The sequence below is a fragment of the Myotis brandtii genome, unplaced genomic scaffold (genome assembly GCF_000412655.1).
Source record: "Myotis brandtii unplaced genomic scaffold, ASM41265v1 scaffold2, whole genome shotgun sequence".
Taxonomy (NCBI): domain Eukaryota; kingdom Metazoa; phylum Chordata; class Mammalia; order Chiroptera; family Vespertilionidae; genus Myotis; species Myotis brandtii.
Genome location: NW_005357451.1, coordinates 1,929,273 through 1,952,787, shown reverse-complemented (window position 1 = coordinate 1,952,787; position 23,515 = coordinate 1,929,273). Strand labels below are relative to the sequence as shown.

The 23,515-nt window shown below is 38.1% G+C and overlaps 1 protein-coding gene across 3 annotated transcripts in view; it reads right to left on the bottom strand.

Moving 5' to 3' along the window:
* DACH2 (dachshund family transcription factor 2) overlaps positions 1-23,515 on the bottom strand; it is a 717,141-nt gene that overhangs the window by 98,629 nt on the left and 594,997 nt on the right. For all 3 annotated transcript variants that reach the window (XM_014538871.1, XM_014538872.1, XM_005865261.2), the window contains one exon: positions 13,968-14,103. In XM_014538871.1, coding sequence (XP_014394357.1) covers positions 13,968-14,103 — 136 coding nt within the window. The remainder of the gene's footprint in view (positions 1-13,967; positions 14,104-23,515) is intronic.

Here is a 23,515-nt window from a genome sequence, read left to right as displayed (position 1 = left end):
AAATATATTTTATTGATTTTTTACAGAGAGGAAGGGAGAGAGATAGAGAGTTAGAAACATCGATGAGAGAGAAACATCGATCAGCTGCCTCCTGCACATCTCCCACTGGGGATATGCCCGCAACCAAGGTACATGCCCTTAACCGGAATCGAACCTGGGACCCTTCAGTCCGCAGGCCGACGCTCTATCCACTGAGCCAAACCGGTTTCAGCAGGAGATTATTTCTTGACTTCACAAAGCATGCTTTAAATGTTCCCCCAAACCTTTTACCTCTCCTCCTCTTCTCTCCTTTCCTGAAAATTAAAGATGTATGTGCATTTTACCACACAAGAAAACAGAGCAGCATTCATTAATTTAAAAATTGGAAAATGTCTTACTGTGAATAATAAAGTAACAAATTTCCTATTTTTCTGTTAAAAGGTCAACATGATTGTGTAACTGTAATCAACAATTTCTTTCCTCGAGAGAGACTGGATTATTACACTAAACCCCAGGGACTGGATAAAGAGCCGAAGCTGCCCCCAAAGTTGGCAGGCCCACTGCACAAAGTTATCACCACAACAAATCTTCATCCTGTCAAGGTAGTGTAGTGTTTATTGTATTTGCTTTTTATTTAAATACAAGAGACCCAGTGCATGGATTCATACACTGGTTGGGGTCCCTCAGCCTGGATTGCACCCTCTCACAATCTGGGACCCCTCGGGGGATGTTGGACTGCCAGTTTCGGCCTGGCCTGAGGGATGTAGCAGTGTGGGAAGTAGCAGGCAGCTAGGGAGGAGCCTGAGTAGGGCTCAGTGCTCGGCGCTTAGCGCTCCGCGCTCCTAACCACTCGCCGCTCACTCCTTACCACTTGCTCCTTAGCACTGCCATGGAGGCGGGAAAGGCTCCCACCACTGCCACTGTACTCACCAGCCATGAGCCCGACTTCTGGCTGAATGGTACTCCCTCTGTGGGAGCACACTGACCACCAGGGGGCAGCTCCTGTGTTGCGTGTCTGCCCCCTGGTGGTCAGTGTGCATCATAGTGACCAGTCATTCCACCATTTGGTCATTTGCATATTAGCCTTTTATCTGTAGATGAGGCCCCCTAGAACCATAAGAAATGCAAAAAATTCACTGTTAACTCATTCTTGAATTGCCCCCACTTAAAATCAAATTGCCCCCCGCCCCCGTGGGGTGTGTGCTGCACCTTGGGAACCAGTGGGCTTGACACTTTTCCTCTTTGAGCTTCATTTCTGAATACATACACATATACCATGGGAATTGTAATCTCTTCTCCGCCTACTTCACTGGGTTGTCATGAGGAGGTTCTGAGCTAATAAACCTAGAAATGTTTTATCAAGTAAGTGATGTCTAAATGGGAAGGGACTGTTGTTTTTAAGCTTATGGGTACCCTCGCAGGTAGCAGGTGCTGATTAGGGGAGGAGGGCATGATGGTTTCCTGGGATTGTAGCTATGGAAGCTTTGCAGAGGGTTTCGCAGGCCTCAGAGGGGCAGGCTCTGGCCAGCAGCCCTGTAGCGGTGGTCATCCCTGGAGGCACTGGTGGGGGGCAGGGAGTTAAGGGGGCTCTAGGGGGACAGTGAGGCTGAAGGGGAAGTAACTGTCAAACCTTCTTGCTTGGCGCCATTCTTTAAATTGTATGTGGCTGTTTCACAGCTATACCTGCTCAGGGCAGGGCTCCAATCTCCTGGAGCAGGGTCGGAGCCAGGCCAGGATGGACCCAGGCAGGCAAGCAGGGTGGGTTTAGCCCTGCCCCCAGTGAGGTTCAGTGAGCTTCCTCTGCAGAGACAGCACTGCTGCTGTGTGTGTGTGTGTGTGGGGATCTGACCCTGGAGGGCCGCTCAGGCCTGACTCCACCCTGGTCTGGAGTTGTAGGGAGGAGAGGCATGCCTGGCCCCAGAGGAGGGGGCCCAATAATGGCGGGCCACAGGCCTAGGTGCCATGGGATGCTGAAGGGTGGTTGCCAGCATGTTGTGGGTGCCCCTGGTGGGGGTGGCGGGGGAAGAGATTGGGAGTCGGAGGTGTGGGCTGCAGCTACTCCCGAGGCTGGGTCTTCTCTCCATCCTGTCAGCCTACCCATCCCTTTGGGGGTGCGGGGGCTGGGGTAGGGTGTCTGTGCAGGGGAATTGGAAGAGCTCCCCATGGCCACTTCTTCTTCCTTCTTTGCAGGCCAGGCTCCTGTCAGGCACTGTGCCTGCCCCCGGGGAACTTGGCTCCCACGCCCGCCCCCTGCTGCGAGCTCATCAATATGCAAATTGGTCATTATGCAGACACCTTCACTGACAAATTAGCATATTACCTCTTTATATGTATAGATATAGATATGCATAGCCCATGAACACAGGCAATAGGGTATTGAAGACCTGGGGGCTGGGTAGGGCCTGGGAGGAGGGGGGAAAAGGAGGATGGGAATGGGAGACATCTGTAATATTATCAACAATTAAATAAAAAAATAAATTAATTGAAAATTAATCAATTATTTAAAAAAGGAACAAGCATGGTAGTATGTCATCTATTTGTACATGTTGTAACTGTTATGATAAAACTGGGTGTAGTCAACAATTTAATGAAAATTTTGGAACATCAGTCATGGTTGTCCCACACAGGATCAATAAAAAAGATTTACTTTCTTAGCAATTTTCAAATGTTCAATTTAGTATTATTGACTGTAATCACCATCTAGTACATTACATCAACATGACTTATTTCTTTTATACATAGAAATTTGAAAGTCTTGATCTCCTTCACTCATTTCAGCTCACTTCCATTCCCCCTCACTTTTTGCAATCACCAATCTGCTCTCTGTATCTATGAGGTTGTTTGTTTTTGTTTATTTATTTATCTATCTACTAGAGGCCCAGTGTGCGAAATTGCATGGCCTTGCCCACCCACACGCACCCCGCCTACCCCCTGCCACCCCACCTTGACACCCTAACCTCTCCACCCAGAGCTCAAGTACACCTGGCCCTGCCTCCGCCCCCTCCGGCCTTCTCTGGCTGATTCAAGTCCCACCCTCGGTCCGCAAGTCGCCTCCTCTGGGACCAGCCCACTTCTGCCCTGTCTCCCTTCTCTGGCTGCTTCAAGCCCCGCCCTTTGTCCTGCAAGTTGTCTTGGACTGAGCCCACCTCCTCTGGCGCCTCTCTGCTTCCACCCTGTTCCAGGAGCAACATGGCGGCTCTGCCCCCTCATGGCACCAGAGGAGAGCATGGAAGCCTCGTGCCTGCTGTAGAGTTTTTAGCCCGCTTCCTGGCAGAGCATGTACTGTGCTCCTTCCCCTGGCATGTGGGTGGTGGGGCACTCTCAGTGTGAGTGGTGGGTGGTAAAGGACTGGTGAGGGGGACGCTACAGGCTCTCATCCCTGCCCTCCTCACTATGGAATGGTCCCGCCTCCTCCGGGAGCCTCCCTGCTTCTGCCCGTCTCTGGAGCAGCATAGCCGCTCCGCCCCACCATGCAAGCAGCCTCCTGCTGAACATTCATTAAGGCTTGAGGGCGTCACGACCATTAGCATATTAGCTCTTTATTATATAGGATTTATAGATTCCACATATAAGTGAAATCATACAGTGTTTGTCTTTCTATGTCTCACTTATTTTACTTAGCATAATGTCCTCAAGGTTAATCTATGTTATGGCAAATGGCAAAATTTTATTCTTTTGTATAGCTGAGTAGCATTCCATTAAATATATATAGCACATCTTCTTTATCCATTCATCTGTCAATGAACACTTAGGTTGTTTCCATATCTTAGCTATTGTAAATAATGCTGAAATGAACCTAAGTGTGTACATATCTTTTCAAATTAGTGTTTTTGGTTTTCGTTGGGTAAATACCCAGAAGTAGAATTTCTGGATCATATGTTAGTTAGTTTTTAATTTTTCAATTACAGTTTACATGCAATATTAGAGGCCAAATGCACAAAATTTGTGCAAGAGTAGGCCTTCACAGCCATGGCAGCTGCCTGGATCCCTCCCTTGCAGCTGTGTGTGGCTGCCTAGATCCCTCCCTTGCAGCTGTGGGTGGCTGCCTTGATCCCATGGCTGCAGCCCTGGCTTCGTCCAGGCAGGTTGTCTGGAAGGAAGTTCAGTCTAATTAGCATATTATGCTTTTATTATTATATATTATTTTGCATTCATTTCAGGTTTACAACAAAGTGATTAGACAATCATTTACTTTACAAAGAGTTCCCCTGATATTTCCAGTACCCACCTGGCACCATGTTATCATCTATATTGCCTATGCTGTACGTTAGGTCCCCAATGTTATTTTGTAACTACCACTCTGTATTTCTCAATCCCTTCACCATTTTCACCCAGTCCCCCAACCCCTCTCCCCTCTGGCAGAAATCTTCATACTTTTTTCCACAGTGGCTGCATCAATTTATATACCCACCAAAAATGCACAAGGGTTTCCTTTCCTCCACAGCCTCACCAACACTTATTTCTTGTCCTTTTGATAATAGTTATTCTGACTGGTGTGAGGTGATATCTTATTGTGGTTTTAATTTGCATTTCTCTGATATTTAATGATGTTGAGGATCTTTTCATATGTCTGTTGTTCACCTGTATTTCTTTGGAAAAAAAAAGTCTATATAGATCAGTGATGGCGAACCTATGACACGCGTGTCAGAGGTGACACGCAAACTCATTTTTTGAGTTGATTTTTCTTTGTTAAATGGCATTTAAATATATAAAAGAAATATCAAAAATATAAATCTTTGTTTTACTATGGTTGCAAATATCAAAAAATTTCTATATGTGACATGGCACCAGAATTAAGTTAGGGTTTTTCAAAATGCTGACACACCGAGCTCAAAAGGTTCGCCATCACTGAATAGACCTTCCACCTATTTTTCCATCAAATTATTTTTTGCTTTTGAGATATATGACTTCTTTTTAACCAGTTATCATAGTCCTATATTATGATTGTGGTAGGAATTACAAAAATCTACACATGTGATCAAAGTTCATTAAAGGGATACATATACAGACATACACACCAATGAATGTGTGTAAAACTGGTGAAATTGGAATAAGGTCTGTGAATATACCAATGTAAATTTTCTTAATTTCTTATCATATAATTACATAAGATATTGCCATTGGGAGAGACTGGTTGAATGGTACATGAGATCTCTCCATATTCTTTTGGCAACTTATTGTGAATGTATACTTGATTATAAATAGAAAGTTTTATAAAAGAAAATAATTCAAAGAAATGTTCAATTAAGATATGTTCCTTGTTTTTCTCATTTCTATTTAGAATTATTGAATGATATAAAATGCAAAAAAATGTGTATTTTACTTTCTGTTATGTTTTTTTTTCAATTCAGTATTATTCTGCATTAGTTTTAGATGTACAGCAAAGTTGTTAGAAAACCATGTACTTTTCATAGTGATTCCCCCAATGCTTTAAGCACTCACCTGTTCCTATATATAATTATCATGATATTATTGGTTATATTCCCTATGCTATAATTTATATCTCTGTGACTACCAAATTATACTGCTTAATCCCTTCACCTTTTTCATCCGGTTCCCTAAAACCCCTCCCCTCTGACAACGGTCAATTTGTTCTCTGTATCTATGAGTCTGTTTCTCTTTTGTTTGTTTATTTTGTTCCTTAGATTCCACATATAAGTGAAATCACCATTATGTATTTTAACTTCATCATAAAGTACATTTACAATGATGTATATAATTTAATTGCGCCAGTGCATCAGTATATCTTATTCAAAAAATAATATTCAAAAGATATATTTCTCATTTTAATGATGGTCAATAATCATTTCCAAGCACCTGAATAGTGTCACTAGGTCTTAAAGATTCAGTGTAGCACTAAGTTTTCTCAGGAACAGATAAAGAGAGGTATCTTATAAAATACAGAATATTTAGACTATTATAGTGTCAATATGTATCCCAAAACCTCCTCTAAAGTAAAATTAGTCTATCTGCATATGAATAAATATAATACTTTTTTTCAAGATGAGATATGCTTTAAATTCTTATTGAAAGATGATAAAACTGGTAAGCTTTTCATCTGTAGTTTGTGTATTGATTTTAAATGTAATGGTTCAGAGGACTCAAGTTTTGGGCTAGATGATAAATTTATTACTCCACTGTTTCCATAGTATTTAAGAATTGATCATCAGTGCTTCTTGCACATACATAGTTTTCAATAAATGTATTCAATACAAAATGTAAAATATTAAAAGCCCCTATTCTTGCTAGTTGTTTGAGAGACCAAAGACTGTCAAAAGAAGAGGGTCTTGCTTTGTGTCTGCTTTTACATGGGTAAACTAAGGAGGATTATCCCAACTATTCTAACTCTAAGTATACCAGAGCTGTTGATAACCATGTAACATAATGTTGTAACATGCAAATTGACTTGGTCAATTTGTTTGACAAAGTCTGTGGAAAGTACAATCAAAGGCTTCACTTAACTGACCAGATGGTGTAGTCAAAATAAAGAACTTGAGTCAAACTAGAGTTTTGAGTCAAAATTCAATAGCTATTTTGGTAAGTCATTTTTGACACAGTCTATATGGATATTACTGCCAGGAAAGGCCAGATAATAAAAACTCGAATAGTATGCATATAAAAATTTAACACAAAATTAAAATTATCATTTGAGATATGTATCACACTGTCACCCAATTTTATAAGGTGCAGTAAGAGACAGACTACATGATATTTCTTCATTTTCTAAAAATTTCCACATAATAGCAAAGCTGGCACTTTATAATTTCCAAAGCTATAAATCATTTCTGGAATCATGATGATATTACTCAAAACAGATGTGAAAACATATGTTTGCCATAGTTGTATAAACTGCTTACTTGTCATACTTAATAAATGTTGAGACTTCTACTTTAACTACATTCCATTTTAATAACAAAATTTATTTGAGGAAAATATAGTTTGTCTTAATATCATAACTCTAAGTGGCAGTACTAGATATAGACCACCTCAATTAAAAGAAGGCTTTCCATTATAATCTGGATCCACTTTAGTATGCCACTCCTGTCTATTAATGTCTTCATCAGAATGTGTGATAAACCTCTTTGAATTGAGTAAAACTATGCCATTCTGTAGCAAGAGATTCAAAAGCGCCAGTAGATACCACTGTGTAATTTATGGAAATCAGTGACCTGTGCATCTATCTGTACAAGTGTTCCAGCTGATTCTCATTAGACACAGAGATATGTACTTGAGCACTGAAGCACTCAGGCCAGTCTTATATGACATTTTGAATTAAGGGGTTTGCAGTTTCAATGCAATCAGGTTCAGGTTGATATGTTTCGAGAAAAGCTGTTTTACTACCAAGCTGTTCTTTAAATAGTCATGACGTGGTTGGTGGGAAAGAGGTCTCAGGAATGAACTATTATTGGGTTATGAATGAAGGTTCATCTTTAACTAGAAGTTCATTACCAGTGTAAAAGTTTTGGGTAGTTTAATATGCTGAACTTGACTTCTTCCTTTTGTACTATTCTGAAAGCAATCATTTACATCTCAGAGCCCCAGAGGATATAGCCATTCAGTGCTTGGATGAGAAAGACTACTAATAAACATGTGGCAAGGAAACCAACCAGGGATCAATGAAATTAAAATCATACATCATTCCAAATTCTAACCAAAATACTCATCTAGGTTTTAGGAAGTTCAATCTAGAGAAGAAAGAAAAATGTATCCATTAACTCTTAGTTCATGAAGTCTTTTTTTCTATATATTAAGAGCATCTTTAGTAGAGAGAGAAAAAATGCACCCTATTGTGAAGTACCAACAAATCATCTGATGATTGGATAGATTACATGTTAGTTTATGTTCTTTGGCTTACAGTTACTGTCTAACTCATGGTGACAGTCATAACAAATAACTTATAAAATATGCTTATAACCATTTGAGGTTGATTGATATATTTCCCAAAATATTTTGAAATATGCTGATATATTTTACCTTTTTCTTACCTTTGCAGCCTTTTAAGCAAGGTTGTACTCAGCTTTCACATGACGTTGTTACTCTCCCTATGTTTTTAAACAGATATCCTAAGAAAAAACTGCCTACTGTGCAGATGTGATTAATGCACTTCAGTTTCTCAAAAGCTAGAATGGTGCCATATCTACCAACATTCCAGGTAAATACTTTATTGGAGTACCTTGCTTAGCTTTCATTTGAAATGTCCAAATTAGCATACATACTTTTGTTAATTTATTATCTATTTATTTTTATATATCTTTTTTGTTGAAAGTATTACAGATCTCTTCCCCTTCTTTGTTATTTATTTATTTTTATTTGTATATATATTCATTATTGAGAGTATTACAGATGGTCCCCCTCCTTTCAATTAGTGTATACTTCATTCATCCACCCACCCTTACTCTCCTCCAACAAGGTCCCGACCCACTGCAGGGCTTCATCACTCTATTGTCTGTGTCTATGTGTAATGCATGTATGCATATAAGTTCTTTGGTTAATCTCTTCCCACCCATCCTCCCCCCTTCCCTCTGAGATTTGTCAGTCAGTTCCATATGTCCATGCCTCTGGTACTATTTAATTCATCAATTTATTTTGCTCATCAGATTCCTTGATCATTTATTTTTAGATTCAATTGTTGATAGATACATATTTATTATTATTTTATTGTTCATATATTTATCTTTTGTCTTTCTTCTTCTTCTTAAAGACCTTTCCACATTTCATGTAATACTGGTTTGCTGGTGATGAACTCCTTTAGCTTTTTCTTGTCTGTGAAGCTCTTTATCTGACCTTCAATTATAAATGATAGCTTTGCAGGGTAGAGTAATCTTGATCCTTACTTTTCATCACTTTGACTATTTCTTGCCACTCCCTTCTGGCCTGCAAAGTTTCTGTTGAGAGATCAGCTGACAGTCATATGGGCACTCCATTGAAGGTAACTAACTGCTTTTCTCTTGCAGCTTTTAAGATGTTTTCTTTGTATTTAAACTTTTCATTATGATGTGTCTTGGTGTGGGCTACTTTGGGTTCATCTTTTTGGGACTCTCTGCACTTCCTGGACTTGTAAGTCTATTTCTTTCACCAGATAGGGGAAGTTTTGTGTCATTATTTCTTCAAATAGGTTTTCAATTTCATAGTCCCTCTCTTCTCCTTCCAGCACCACCATGATGTGAATGCTGGTATTCATGAAGTTGTCCCAGAGGCTCCTTGTGCTATCTTCATATTTTTGGATTATTATCTTTTCTTTTCTTTTCTTTTTTTTTCTTTTTCTTTTTCTCTTCTGATTAGGTGTTTTGTTTGTTTGTTTGTTTGTTTGTTTTTCTTTGTGTTTTTGCTTCCTCATATTCCAAATCGTTGATTTGATTCTTGGCATCCTCTACTCTACTGTTGATTCCCTGTAAATTATTCTTCATTTCAGTTAGTGTAACCTTCATTTTTGACTGCTCCTTTTTCATGTCTTTGATGTTCTCACTAATTCCCTTGAAAGTATCACTAAATTCCTTGATATTTTCACTGTTTCTTGAAGTTATCATTAAGTTCCTTGAGCATCTATATAACTATTGTTTTGAACTCTGTATCTAGTAGTATGCTTGCTTCCATTTAATTTAGTTCTATTTTTGAATATTTCTTCTGTTTTATATTTTTTGACATGTTTCTTTGTCTCCACATTTTGGGTGCTTCCCTGTGTTTGTTTCTACGTATTAGGTAGAGCTGCTTTGTCTCCTGGAATTGGTAGAGTCCCTTGTGTAATGGGTGTCCTATAAGTCCCAGTGGCTCAACCTCCCCAGTCATCTGAGCTGGGCACTCTAGGTGCATGCCTGTGTGGGCTGTTTGCACTGTCCTGTTGTAGTTGAGCCTTGATTTCTGTGGGTGTCACTAACAGAAATTGACCCCCAGGCCAAATGGCTGTGAGGACCTGCTGTGTCTACAGTGGAAGATCTGCTGTGAAGGACACACCTGTATGGAGCAGGACTTGTTTCAGTGGGGCTTTGGTGCTCTATGTGTCTGTCCCATAAGTGTATTGTTCATGCACATGGTAGAGGTGGAAGCTGGTATCATCTGAAGCTGTCTACCAGGTGCAGTGGCTCTGGGGCCTCTTCAGAGGTGCAAAGTAAGCCACCGCCTTTGCCCTGTCTGGGGCCAGCCAGCATGAGCTCCAGAGCATCTGCAGATGGCTGCTATTGTTTTGGGTTTAGATATGTTCAGGAGAAGCTAAACTGTGAACCTTGGCCAGCTGCTGCTAGTGTCAGGCCTTTGGCAACTTACCAAGAGGTATGGGGCACACTGAGTCCAGCTGCTGCTTGTTTGAGAGATTTTAGGAAAGCCTAAATCCTGAGCCAGGATAGACCATTTGTGTGGAAAAGACACTGCAAACAACTTGGGTATGGCTGCAAATTGTGTGGGGAAGAATCTCATGGAATCACCAGGTTGGGACAAATAGTGTGGGCCAGGTAGATGGAATCTCAGATATAGTACCTACCAGTCAGTTCTATGAGGGAAATTCCCAGCACTTTAACGAGGAGAAATCTGCCCCTGAGTTCTTGTGCTGATGCCACACAATTTAGTTCATCCCCGTATGTCCCTGGACTCTTTCAAGCTGCTGCCACAGTGCTGGAGCTCAGAGAAAATGAATCCAAGTAAGTCCATGTGCAAGTCCTTTAAGAGAAACTGACTGGTACTCCTGCAGCCTCTGTGTCACTCAGCCACAATCTCTGCTGGATTTTACAGCCCAGAGATATGGGGATGCCTCTTCCTGGCTCTGAAATTCTGGGATAGAGGTCTGGTGCGGAGCTGGGGCCCCTTGTTCCTCATGGGAAGCCTCCTCAGCCAAGATATCTCTTCTGATTAAAAACACACATATGTGGGTGTCAGACCACCTGTTCCATGCCTCCGCCCCTTCTTCCCAGTCTGTATGTGTTTTCTTCTTTAACTTTCTAGTTGTAACACTTCCATTCAGTCAGATTTGTGGCGTTTCTGAATGATAGTTGTTCTGTAATTTAGTTGTAATTTTGATATGATTGTGGGAGGATGCAAGTACCACCATTTACCTTCATTGCCATCTTGGTTCCTCAATTGGAATGATCTAGCAAACATTCTTAAAATCACTTTTGAGGATTGATGGGAATATCTCTCTTTCATGACAGCAACTCAGTTTTTCACACACAAGCCTCAAATGGTGAGTCATTTAAAAATAGTTAGCAAAGTGCATGTAAAATTGTAAAAAAGAAGGTCAGATGTCTCAAATCAGGCATAATAAAAGGGCTTTGGGATTATGTTCCCAACCACAGGCACAGACATATTTCAGGCTGATTATGTAATTTATAACATCAAATAAACAAGCTTCAGGTAAGCACTATTTTTTACTATAAAAATAACTTATCTAAAGCCAATATGAATCTATTCTGACTTGAGGAAATATGTATGCAATATACAGTACTGGGATGTTAATTGAGTTAGTATCTGACCTTTATATGTACATCAAATAAGCAAAAATCATTTTACCTTTATTATCTCTTTGGAATTTTTTGATGGTTGGTCCATTTTCCTGATCAACAATAACTTCCTCTCTATTATTCGACATCATAACTGTAAATAGAGATATAACTGAGTGATTTTCTTGCAAATCACTCAAAAGAAAGGCAAAAAAGCATTGTGTAAATGGCTATTGTATTTCAATAACAACTAACATTAATTTTATGTACTTCTTTTAAAACAATAAAAATTTGTGTTGATCTGATAATATAATTTACAAATCAATTAGCTGCTTAATTATGTGATTTTTAAAAATAAAATTAATGTATTAGATATATAAGTGCCAACATAAATCCTTTTTAAAAAATATATTTTTATTGATTTCAGAGAAGAAGGAAGAGGGAGTGTGAGAGATAGAAACATTAATGATGAGAGAGAATCACTGATTGGCTGCCTCCTGCATGCCCCCTACTGGGGATCAAGCCCACAACCTGGGCATGTGCCCTTAACCAGCATTGAACCCAGGACCGTTCAATCCACAGGCTGACTCTGTATCCACTGAGCCAAGTCAGCTAGGGCCAACATAAATCATTTTAAATATTTTTTTAAAAATGTGTATGCAAATTAGATTTTTACCTCTGTAATTAATATTTCCCAAAATGCTTCTGAATAGAATTTACCACTTAAGTTCATGAATTAAAATAAGTATGCATTATGTCACTCTATAGAGTCTTGCACATATATGCAGTAAAATTAATAGATAAAATACAGCTTTCTGTTAATTATTATGTGTTACTGCACAAATTTTATATTTAAAGAGGGAAATCATGCCAATTTTCATAGGTTATCATTTAATTTTCTTTAATTATATTTTGTTAAAACATTACATAGTTATATAAATAATATATGGTCACTTTAAAATAAAAATCCTCAAACCTTCTTTTTCATTTATAGACAACCTCACTATTCTGCTTGGATGATTTGGAAAGTAATTGAAAGACTACTTCCAGAGAAAATAGAAATGTTTTATGTTGTCAGAATTTTTTTAGAATATTATATTCCTTTGGAAATACTTGATTTTACTTCTAAGTGTAAGATATAATTATTTTATGATATATCCGTCACAGAATACATTTCCCTATGTGCTCTGCTTTTAGCCAGAACTCCATAAATAATTATCTACACACACATAAATAAATAAATAAATAAATAAATAAATAAATAAATATCTCCCTTTCCTCTCTTCTCAGTTACTCATTAATGAGGATCTAGATTTGAGACCCACTGTGCCCACTGTAAAGCTAAAAAAGCTATAAACAACATGTAATGTTGACAGGCTACGCAAGACTTGGATAAATTTCCGCAAGAGAGAAATCATATTCATTCTTCCCCAGCACAAATTCAGAACCTAACACCTTCCCTAATCCTTCAGTTCCTCTCCTCCCCACCTCACCCCATCCCTGGGGGGAAAATCATTATTTTTGAAAGGCTTGAAGAAATCATTATTGGGAAATCTAAAAATTTAGAGTTCAAATAAAGAATGCCTCTATAGTAAAACTAAAAAACGCTCAGAATTCATTTTTCTGTGAAGGAAATAGATACTCAGGAAATTGGATTCTGTAGGTACAGAAGATTAACAAAGATTTTACCTAGCTCATAATTATATACTAAATGAGAATTTGTTACAATTGAATGAATGCACTTAGTAATGTCTATATACCCCAGTAAGATCAGACAGAAGGATATGATAAACAATCAAGGTAAAGGCACACATAAAAAAAATAGTGTTTATTCCTCACTTTTCTTTATCACTTTAAAATTCTGTTTTTCCACATATTATTTCATTTGACCTCACAAAAATCCACTCTATTAGGCAGGACAGTAGTTATTTTCATATTAGATAAAGAAAGTGGTGGTGGTTTAGTGACACACTCAAGATTTCCTACTTATTTAGTGCCAGAACTATGGATAGATTGAAGTATTTAATATGCCACATCACCAACAGTAACAGTATTCTGAAATTGTGTCTATAGTGTAAGACATCTAAGACAATTAAAAAATTGTAGGGAAAAGCATATAAAATATTTGTGATCCAAGATTTGAAATTGTAGCAAGCTATATATTGATTGACTCTTTAATCATTGAAACAATAAACTGCCTAAAGGACATTTTAACTTCAATTTTAAAGGATGTTGTGAATATAAGAAGTTTATTGAATCACACTAGCTGTTAAATACCAACATACTGAACTAACAAACACTCTGTAAAATTACCATCATATTATTTCCATGAGATCCAGTGATACAGTAAATGAAAGCCCTACCAGAAAACAGACTTTCAATATTTTAAGTTTCATTTTGTTATTCATATTGCTTCAGCAATAAAAAAAAATACCACTTCAAAAAGCCATTTATACTAAGGCAGCATCAGCCCCTCCAGCTTCCTTTCCCCCTCTGTATTACCTAATGAAGGATTTCTTGAAAGAATATATTTAAAATCCTTTCTTCAGGTGAAATACTCACCCATTCTGTCTGAATGGTGATCCATCTGAGAGGGGGAGCTGGATATACTGCTGCTGGGGTGAGAGGAGGTCTGGCTCCCAGGGCGATGATTCTCTTCCAGAGAGGGAGCAGGAGAAGGACTCTCTGGGATCCTTTCCTGACACAAAAGAAAGCACAAAAGGAAATTCCATCTGTGCACCAAGATTTTCATATTTGTTGAATCTATAACATTTGAAATTTTGATCTCTCACTTATCTTGAAAGCATGCTCATCCACATTACCTGGTCTTAAACACATATCTTTAAATAAAAGCTTATATATTTTCTTATAAAATTAATGGAATATAATGAAAGTTCAATAAGAGAAGAAAGCAAAAGGACTCTGTGCTATGTCAGATATATAGTAGAGGCTCAATAAAAGTTTGCTTCCATTTGCTTTCCTAGAAAATTCAAAAAGATTGTAAATCCGGGGGCGTGGTGAATGTTTATTGTTATTGTAAGCACTTCCATTGACATAAAGTTCATGCCAAGATCTGGAGAGTGATCCTACTGTCTAAGTAAGAAGGCCATATCTCAAAAGTAAACATTTGAGAACTCTGGAATGAAACTTGCAAATATGGCAATTAGTACATGTTTAGCCTTTCTGCACAAACAATATGGACTTAATATACCTGCAATATATCAGATCTTAAGAATTTATGTCAAATTCTGAAAACAAAATGGTTTGATTGTCATAGGATACAATAATGGGTTTTCCACAGTTACATTAAGAATTATCAATATCCATTCCTTAGTATTGTTGAGAGTTTTTAGTTTGAAATAATACATTTGACCAAAAATGAAATATTTATTTTACATACTTGTACAGTAATTGCTATGGCTTTCAACATTTCTGTAATTATGGATATTGCTATAAAACTCTTAAGTTGTTTACTATATTTATGCACCATAAATTGATGAATAAATCGAGCAACTATTTAGTTAATTTGATCAATAAAATAACCCAATTGTGGTTTTTATGCATATATGTAATCAATGTGACTGGGAGATAGAAATGCTGGGATGGAGACTCTTTTTTCTATAAAATATTTAATCCATTCATAATAAATTTCTTAAACATTGTGTCTATAATTACAACATCAGTATTCTAATCATCATATTACAAGTTAATTTGTTAAATATGTGCTTGCATATTTTCACATTGATTTTGCATGAGTTGCCCAAAAAATTTATATAAATCCCGTAAAGAAAAACTGTTTGAGTGATATCAAGGAATTGTAGCATGTGAGATTCCCTTGGACTCTCCCCCTGAAATTTCAAACAATTTGAACAGCTAAAACTCAACAAAGGATTCCCTGCTCAACATACAGACACACTGAGAGATCCACATATTGAAACATCAAAAGGTGGGCTGAAACAGGTGAGACAAGAAGGGATGAGGGCTTAGAATAACAATGGATGCAGCCCTGCAGTGAGGATCTCAAAGCAATGCTCATCCCAGAGAAGGGGAGGAAGTCAGTTGTGGCTCATTCGTCCTTCAGCTGGGAGAAGCAGAGAGACTGGGTGGGAACTCTTGTGGGAGTGAGCAGTGCAAGTTGCAACTGAGCCAAGATACCTGGGCAAGGACAGAGCAAAGGGGTTCTGCCACAGCTTTTGGGTGGTTGACACTCCAGACAAAGTAAGAAAGCCATAGAGCTTTTTATACCAAGTGGCTGAGCAAGTTATCTGTAAACCCAATAACTGTTTTTACAGAATCACTATTTCTCCTCAGCAAAGTGTACACTCTATGACTTATTCCAAGTTGGGGCACACTGGGCAGAGGTCCAAGGTCACCATTACCAAGAAGGCAAAACAAAGAAGGCAGCCAAATACCCCCAGACAACACCACACCCAAGTATGGCAGCCACACTGACAGCAGCCATGGGCATTAGCTATGGGTTTTCACAGAGCTAAAAAATTTGTGATTCAGCACCACTTACTGAAATATAATAGAAAGAACTCTTCATAGTTGACATAATTGATATCTAATTGTCACTCATATGTAGATGCCTAGACAGAGAAGGAACCCACCAAACACCATGAATAACCATGGTAGAAAGGAAGCTCAGAAAGAAAATAAAAAATCTCCAGTAAGCATGTTTGGACATATGGAAATATGTAATATAAATGACAGAGAATTCAAGATTGCATTTCTTAAAATACTTAATGAGATGTGAGAAAATACAGAGGCAATTTAATGCACTCAGAAAATAAATTAACAAACAAAACAAGTACTTTACCAAATAGATTGACATTTTTAAAAAGAACCAAACAGAAACCCTGGATATGAAGAATTCATAAAAGTGGTCAGAAATAAACTTGCAAGCATAAGAAATAGAGCCAACCAGATGGATGAAAGAATTATCGATATTGAAGATAGAATTCTAGAAATGACACAGAGGGAAGGTGAGAGAGATGTGAGCAATCAATCAATCAATCAATCAATATAACTCTATCAAACTAAATCACAAAAAGTGATAAAAGAATAATGGACATACCAGAAGAAGAAGAGAGGAAGAAGGGAAAGGAAACCTATTAGCCCAAAAAGTTAATGAGGACTTCCAGATCATATGGAAAAAAATTAGATCCTTGAATTCAAGTAGCAAACAGAACACCTGGTTACTTCAATCCAAAGAGGCCATCTACAAAGCACATTGTATTAAAAGTGTCAAAAGTTAATGACAAAGAAAAAATTATCAAGGCATCCAGGGAAAAGAAGGAAGTGACTTATAAAGGAAAGCCCATCAGGTTATCATTGGACTTCTCAGCAGAAACTCTATAAGCCAGAATAGGGTAGGACCAAATATCCAAACTACTGGAGGAGACAAATTACTAGCCAAGAATAATGTATCCAGCAATGTTATTTTTTAAATATGAAGGAGAAATAAAATATTTTCCAGACATACAGAAGCTGAGGGAATTTATCACCAGAAGACCTCCATTGCAGGAAATACTCAAGGGGGTGATTCTACCTGAAACAAAAAAACAAAAGGTCACCACACTACTAGTAAGTTCACCAACAAACTTACAGCATAAACAGGGATAATTTGTGACAACAAAAACATAAAAAGGGAGGAGTAAAGGGTCTGGATTTGCAAGGAGGATGGAGATCAGATGCATTCAAAAGAAAAAGAAAAACCTACTGAGTAGGTCCTACTCTATATATGAAACTTTCTTTTTTATAAACCTAAAGATAAACACAAAAAAACACTGAGACACATCGTTCAAAAAAAGACGAAACAGAGGAAAGAAGTATGGAATATCACCAAATAAAAACATCATATAGAAACACAAAGGAAAAGAACCAATGGAGGCACAGAGCTACCAGAAAATAATAGATAAAATGGCAAAAGGAAATCCTCATACATCAATAATTACCCTCAATGTAAATGGCCTGAATTCACCAATGGAGAGTTCAAGAGTAGGAGATTGGATCAAAAAACATAATCCAACCATATGATGCCCATAAGAGACACATTTAAGCTGCAAAGACAAGGGTAGATTCAAAGTGAAAAGGTAGAAAATGATTCTCTAAGCAAATAACATCCACAGAAAGCCAGATGTAGCCATACATATGTCTGACAAAAAGATCTTAAGATAACAAAAGTAGCAAGAAACAAAGATGGACATTCTATAATGATAAAGGGGACACTACATCAAGAAGACATAACACCACTTAATATATATGTACCAAATCAGTGAGCACCAAAAATATAAAGCAACAACTAACAGAACTAAAGTGAGAAACTGACAAAAATAATCATATTAGGGGACCTAAATACTCCATTAACAGCTCTAGATAGATCATCCAAAAAGAAAATCAATAAAAAATATTGTCTTAAATGACACATTAGACCAAATGGACATAATTGATATTAACAGAGCCTTTCATTCCAGAGAATCAGACTATACATTCTTTTCCAGTGCATATGGAACATTCTCAAGGATAGACCATATGTTGGGTCACAAAACCAGCCTCAACAAATTTAAGAACATTAAAATCATAGCAGGCATATTGTCTGACCACAATGCTTTGAAATTGGAAATCAACTGCAAAAAGGAAGTTAAAAAAAAAACCCACACAGATATGTGGAGATTGAACAGCATACTACTGTATGATGGGTCAAAAAAAAAAAAAGTGAGATCAGCAGCTATATAGAGATAAATAAGAATGACAATATGACATATCAAAACTTCTGGGATGCAGGTAAAGCAATAAGAGGAATATTTATCTCATTACAAGCCTATCTCAAGAAACAAGAGAAATCCCAACTAAACAGCCAAACAGTATATTTTAAAGAACTAGAAAAAGAATAGAGGAACCAAGATGGCAGCAAAGGTAAATGCCAATACTTGTATCCTACTACAACCACATCAAAATTACAACTAAAATACACACCAACCATCATTCAGAAACCCCTGAAATGTGACTGAATGGAAGTCCTACAACCAGAGAATTAAAGAAAAAAACACATTGAAACTGGTAGAAGGGTGGAGGCACAGAACAGGCTGTTCTGACACCCAGGTGTGGTGTGTTTTTATTTATTTATTTACTTACTTTTTCTTTTTCTTTTTATGTGTGGCGTGTTTTTAATCGGGAAGGATATCATGGCTGAAGAGGTCTCCCATGAAGAGCAAGTGATCCCAGCCCCACACCAGGCCCCCAGCCCAGGGTTCCAGTGCTAGGAAGAGAAGTTCCTGTAACTTTGGGCTGTAAAAACCAGTGGGCATTGTGCCTGAGTTGTTACTGGTGAGAGGAGAAGCTGAGAAGCCCTTGGTTTTTGTCTTCAAAGGGAAAAATTTCAATCAAGAGACAAAATATAAAAAACCAAGCAAGAATTTATTGACCTCAGCAAAAATATATTTAGGAAAGTGAAACAAGTAAGGGCATAGAAGAAGCAACAAGAGAGTCTAGGCTGGGCTGCATAAGCTCTGGGCAGTTAGAGGATGTCGGGGGGTGCTTTGCTCCCCTGGTTGCAAGTCTCATGGGATCCATTAGAGGTTAGGGGTTACTTGGGGTAGGAGGAGAGGGGGAAGGGAATGGCATGAATATACTTCCTGAAGGGAGAGCACACTGGGACCTTCATTTTGAGGAGTTTTAAAGGCTCGGCATTTAGGAGATGTCTTAGGAGCAGATCAATAGAATATTTATCAGTTTTATGCTGACATACCAAAATGAGATTTATTCTCTTAATATGTCTGTCCTTGGGTGTGGTTGGCAAATGGCACTTAATTGGATTTCTGTTACCTGCCTCCCTGAGTAGGGTGATTTAAGCTATATACCCTCTGGTTGGGAAGGAGAAGTGCAAACCATTTACTCTGAAGTGTCCTTAGTTTAGGGAAGATAGGATATACTAGGTAGTTGCAAACTGGTGCTACACCACCTGTCTTAGTTTCCCTATTCCTCTTGTTGTGGAATTTTCTTAGATTCTAAAATTCTATAACATTCCCCACTCTGAGACTTCCACCGCTAAAATATTTTAGCGTATGAAAGTCTCTCTACTTGTCTGATCTAAGGGCAACAACAAAATGGGATTTGAGACTGAAATAGAGAGGCCCTTGGTTGATTCTTCTAAAGTAGGGATGGACTGAAATTCCTGAAGTATCATCATTTCTACATGGAGTCTCACTTCAGCAAATCTACAGATTCAATGAAAACCCTATTAAAATACCAACAGCATATTTCAAATGTCTAGAACAAATGCTCCAAAAAAGTATATGGAATAAAAAAAATAAAATAAAAATAAAAAAAACTCAAATAGCTGCAGCAATCATGAGAAAGAAGAACAAAGTTGGAGATGTCATAATACCAGATATCAGGTTGTACTGTAAAGCCACTGTAATCAAAACAGCCTGGTACTGGCACAAGAACAGGCATATAGATCAATGGAACAGAGACTCCAGAAATCAACCCAAGCCATTAAGCTCAATTATCATTTGACAAAGAAGGCAAGTGCATACAATGGAGTCAAGACAGTCTCTTCAATAAATGGTGTTGGTAAAACTGGACAAATACATGCAAAAAAAAAACTAGACCACCAACTTATACCATACACAAGAATAAACTCAAAATGAATAAGAAACTTAAATGTTAGTTGTGAAACCATAAAAATCCTAGAATAAACCATAGGCAGCAAAATCTCAGACATCTCTGGTAGCAGTATGTTTACGGATATATCTCCTAGGGCAAAGGTAACTAAGGAAAAAAGAAATAAATGGGACTACATCAAAATAAAAAACTTCTGCATAGCAAAAGAAAATATCAACAAAATGAAAAGGAAGCCCACAGTATGGGAGAACATATTTGCCAACGATACATCTGATAAAGGGTTAATATCCAAAATATATAAGGAACTCATATAATGTAACCAAAGGAAGACAAACAATCCAATTAAAACATGGGCAAAGGACCTAAATAGACACTTTTCCAAAACAGACATACAGATGTACAAGAGACATATGAAAAAATGCTCAAAGCCACTAATCACCAGAGAGATACGAATTAAAATGACAACGAGGTAACACCTCACACCTGTCAGAATGGCTACCATCAACAAATCAACAAATGACAAGTTCTGGCAAGTATGTGGAGAAAAAGGGAACCCTAGTACACTGCTGGTGAGAATGCAGATTGGTGTAGCCAATATGGAAAACAGTATGGAGTTTCCTAAATAAATTAAATATAGAACTTCCATTTGACCCAGTGATCCCACTTCTAGGAATATATCCTAAGAAACATCAATCAGAAAGAATGTATGCATCCTTATGTTCATAGCAGCATATTTTACAATAGCTAAGGTCTGGAAACAGTCTAAGTGCCATCAGTAGATGAGTGGATAAAAAAGTTGTGATACATTTACACCTGGAATACTATGCAGCCGCAAAAAAGAAGGATCTCTTACCCTTTGAGATAGCATGGAGGTACCTGGAGAGTATTGGGCTAAGTATAATAAGCCAGTAGAGAAAGACAAATATCACATAACCTCACTAATATATGGAATCTAATGAATAAACTGATGAACAAAATTGATCCAGATACATATTAGTATGGAACAGACTGAGGAATCTCAGAGAGAAGGCTGGGGAGGGGGGGTGGGAAGAGATCAACCAAAAAACTTGTATGCGTATATGCATAACCCATGGACACAGACAATAGTATGGTGAAGGCCTGGGGCAGGGGGTGGGGGCAGGTTAGAAGGAGTGAATGGATATAAAGGGGGGGCATATGTAACATTTTCAACAATAAAGATCTAATTTTAAAAAATAAGGAATATGCCTACGAAGACAGAATGAAAAACAAAGGTTAATGATCACAGCAAAATATAAGCCAGTTTGTACGTCTGTAAGAATGTCAGAAAAGAGAGCTTAAGGTTTCTTTTGATAGAATCAAAACAAGCAATGACTATTTGATAGCATCAGATACTCAGGTAAATTCTGTATGGTTGAAATTGTATCAGAAGGTCTTAATAATTATAAGTCAAAGGGTAGGGGGGAAATTAAGCATTAGCTTGGAGGGTGAAGACAACTAGAAAAATTGAGTAATTAGTTATTTATAGGTAAATATAAAAATTTAGAGACAACCTACTACACTAAAGTCCAATATCCACATTTGGGCATTGTGTTCTCCAGTGAAACAGAATTTTTCTCCCTAATATCACCTTCATTTTTATCAAAGGGACTGCATTAGATCTAGTTTTAATTTGACCTGATTATTTGTATAAACACAATAAAAATAGCAACTAATTACATAGGCTTTTTAAAATCTGCTTTGCTGGAATTTCATTCAGAAGAAATCTTCAGACTGTACTTTAGTCAGCCCCTTGGGGGAACAGAAGCCAAGCCACACATTTCCCATCCAGTTTTGTCTGCAATGTCTATAGATTTGGGTGGATTTCTCAAGTTCTTGGGGTCCCCAAAAATGTCTAAGGTTCTTTCTTTGCCATCATCTCCAAGGAAAGCAAACTTCCTTCCTTACCTGGAAAAAGTACCATGAACCATGTGAATAAGCAAGGTACCCGGCCATTTTTCCCAAAGGGCATTTACTGGCTTTAAAGTCAATCTTAATTCCTTGTCTTTCTGGTGACATCCAGAGTTCTGGTCTCTCTCTCTCTCTCTCTCTCTCTCTCTCTCTCTCTTTCTTCTTTTTTTCTTTATTGATTAAGGTATTACATATGTGTCCTTACCCCCCCCATTGCCCCCCCTCATGCCCTCACCAACCTAGTGTCTGTGTCCATTGGCTATACTTACATGCATGCATACAAGTCCTTTGGTTGATCTCTCTCCCCCTTGCCCCTCCCCTCCCCTGCCTTCTCTCTGAGGATAGACTGTCTGATCAATGTATGTCTCTCTTGATCATTACATTCTAGTCAAAGATTTGGTTAATAAAACTGTGAGGGTTAACTTGAAACACAGGCAGATAGGGCAGGGGTCCAGTGGAAAACAAAGGCAGGTGCAACATAGGCAGGGGCAGACATGGCAGTTTGAGCCAGCTTAATCACAAGAACCAATCAAGCAGAAATTATAAAATGTTTCTGGACTCAAAGAGGGAGGCATGGGAAACCAAGGGAGGGCCTGCAACAATAAGGTGTACTGACACATAGAAACAGAAAGTTCAGCACAGGAACAGAGAAAGAACACATAAAAACAGGGAAAGTTCAGGTTCGTTGCTGGGGAAGAATAATTGAAGGAATCAATCAGGTGATGACATGGATAGATATAGAAGCAGGCTTATAGTAAATATATACCCCTGGAATACAAGGCTGTATGGGGCAGCCAATTATTGGGCCACCCTCCTGAATCTGCTTATAATAAATTTTCCACACTTTTGCTCAAATCTTCTGGTCTGCGGAGCTCATTCTTTGGTGTTGCAAGACACGACCCCGGGGAAAAAATATTAGCTAACTGTTTCAGTTATCAAAACCACAATTGGAACCTGGTTTTATGTGTCCTATTATAAAGAGAACAGATTTTTATTGGATTTATGCAAACAAATATATTGACATGAAAATATTTACTTACTGAGAGTTGTCAAGTTCTGGAGGTATTAGGTAGAGAGAAAAACATAAAATGTCTCAATATTGCTTATGAGGGTATAGTTTATCAAAATGCTTATAGGGAAAACAAAACAAGCTTAACTAAAAAGTAAGAAACCTCCTCCCTGAGACGCCAGACACGTTTTGCAAAGCGAAGCGATCATAATCCATTTTCCATCTCCAGCTGTGGTGGGTACCAACTACAATTCCAACAGCTTTCCATTTTATTTATGCTCCACCGGTAAAATCTGTCATCACAAATATGAGTGTTCAGTGGGGACCAAAGTTGTGAATTGGAGAGAAAAAATGGCGGAGGTTTAGACGGACGTGTTGGTGCTTTGTCCCAGAGAAGATAAGGGCGAGCAGCTGAAACGGGTAGCATACAGCCGAATAAGCAGAGGAGATTCAGCTGAGAGACAGTCTGCAGCCAGGAAAGACAGAGAACTCCTAGAAAATGGGGACGGTTAGAGATTGAGGCTGAAACCTCCCCCGGGGCGCC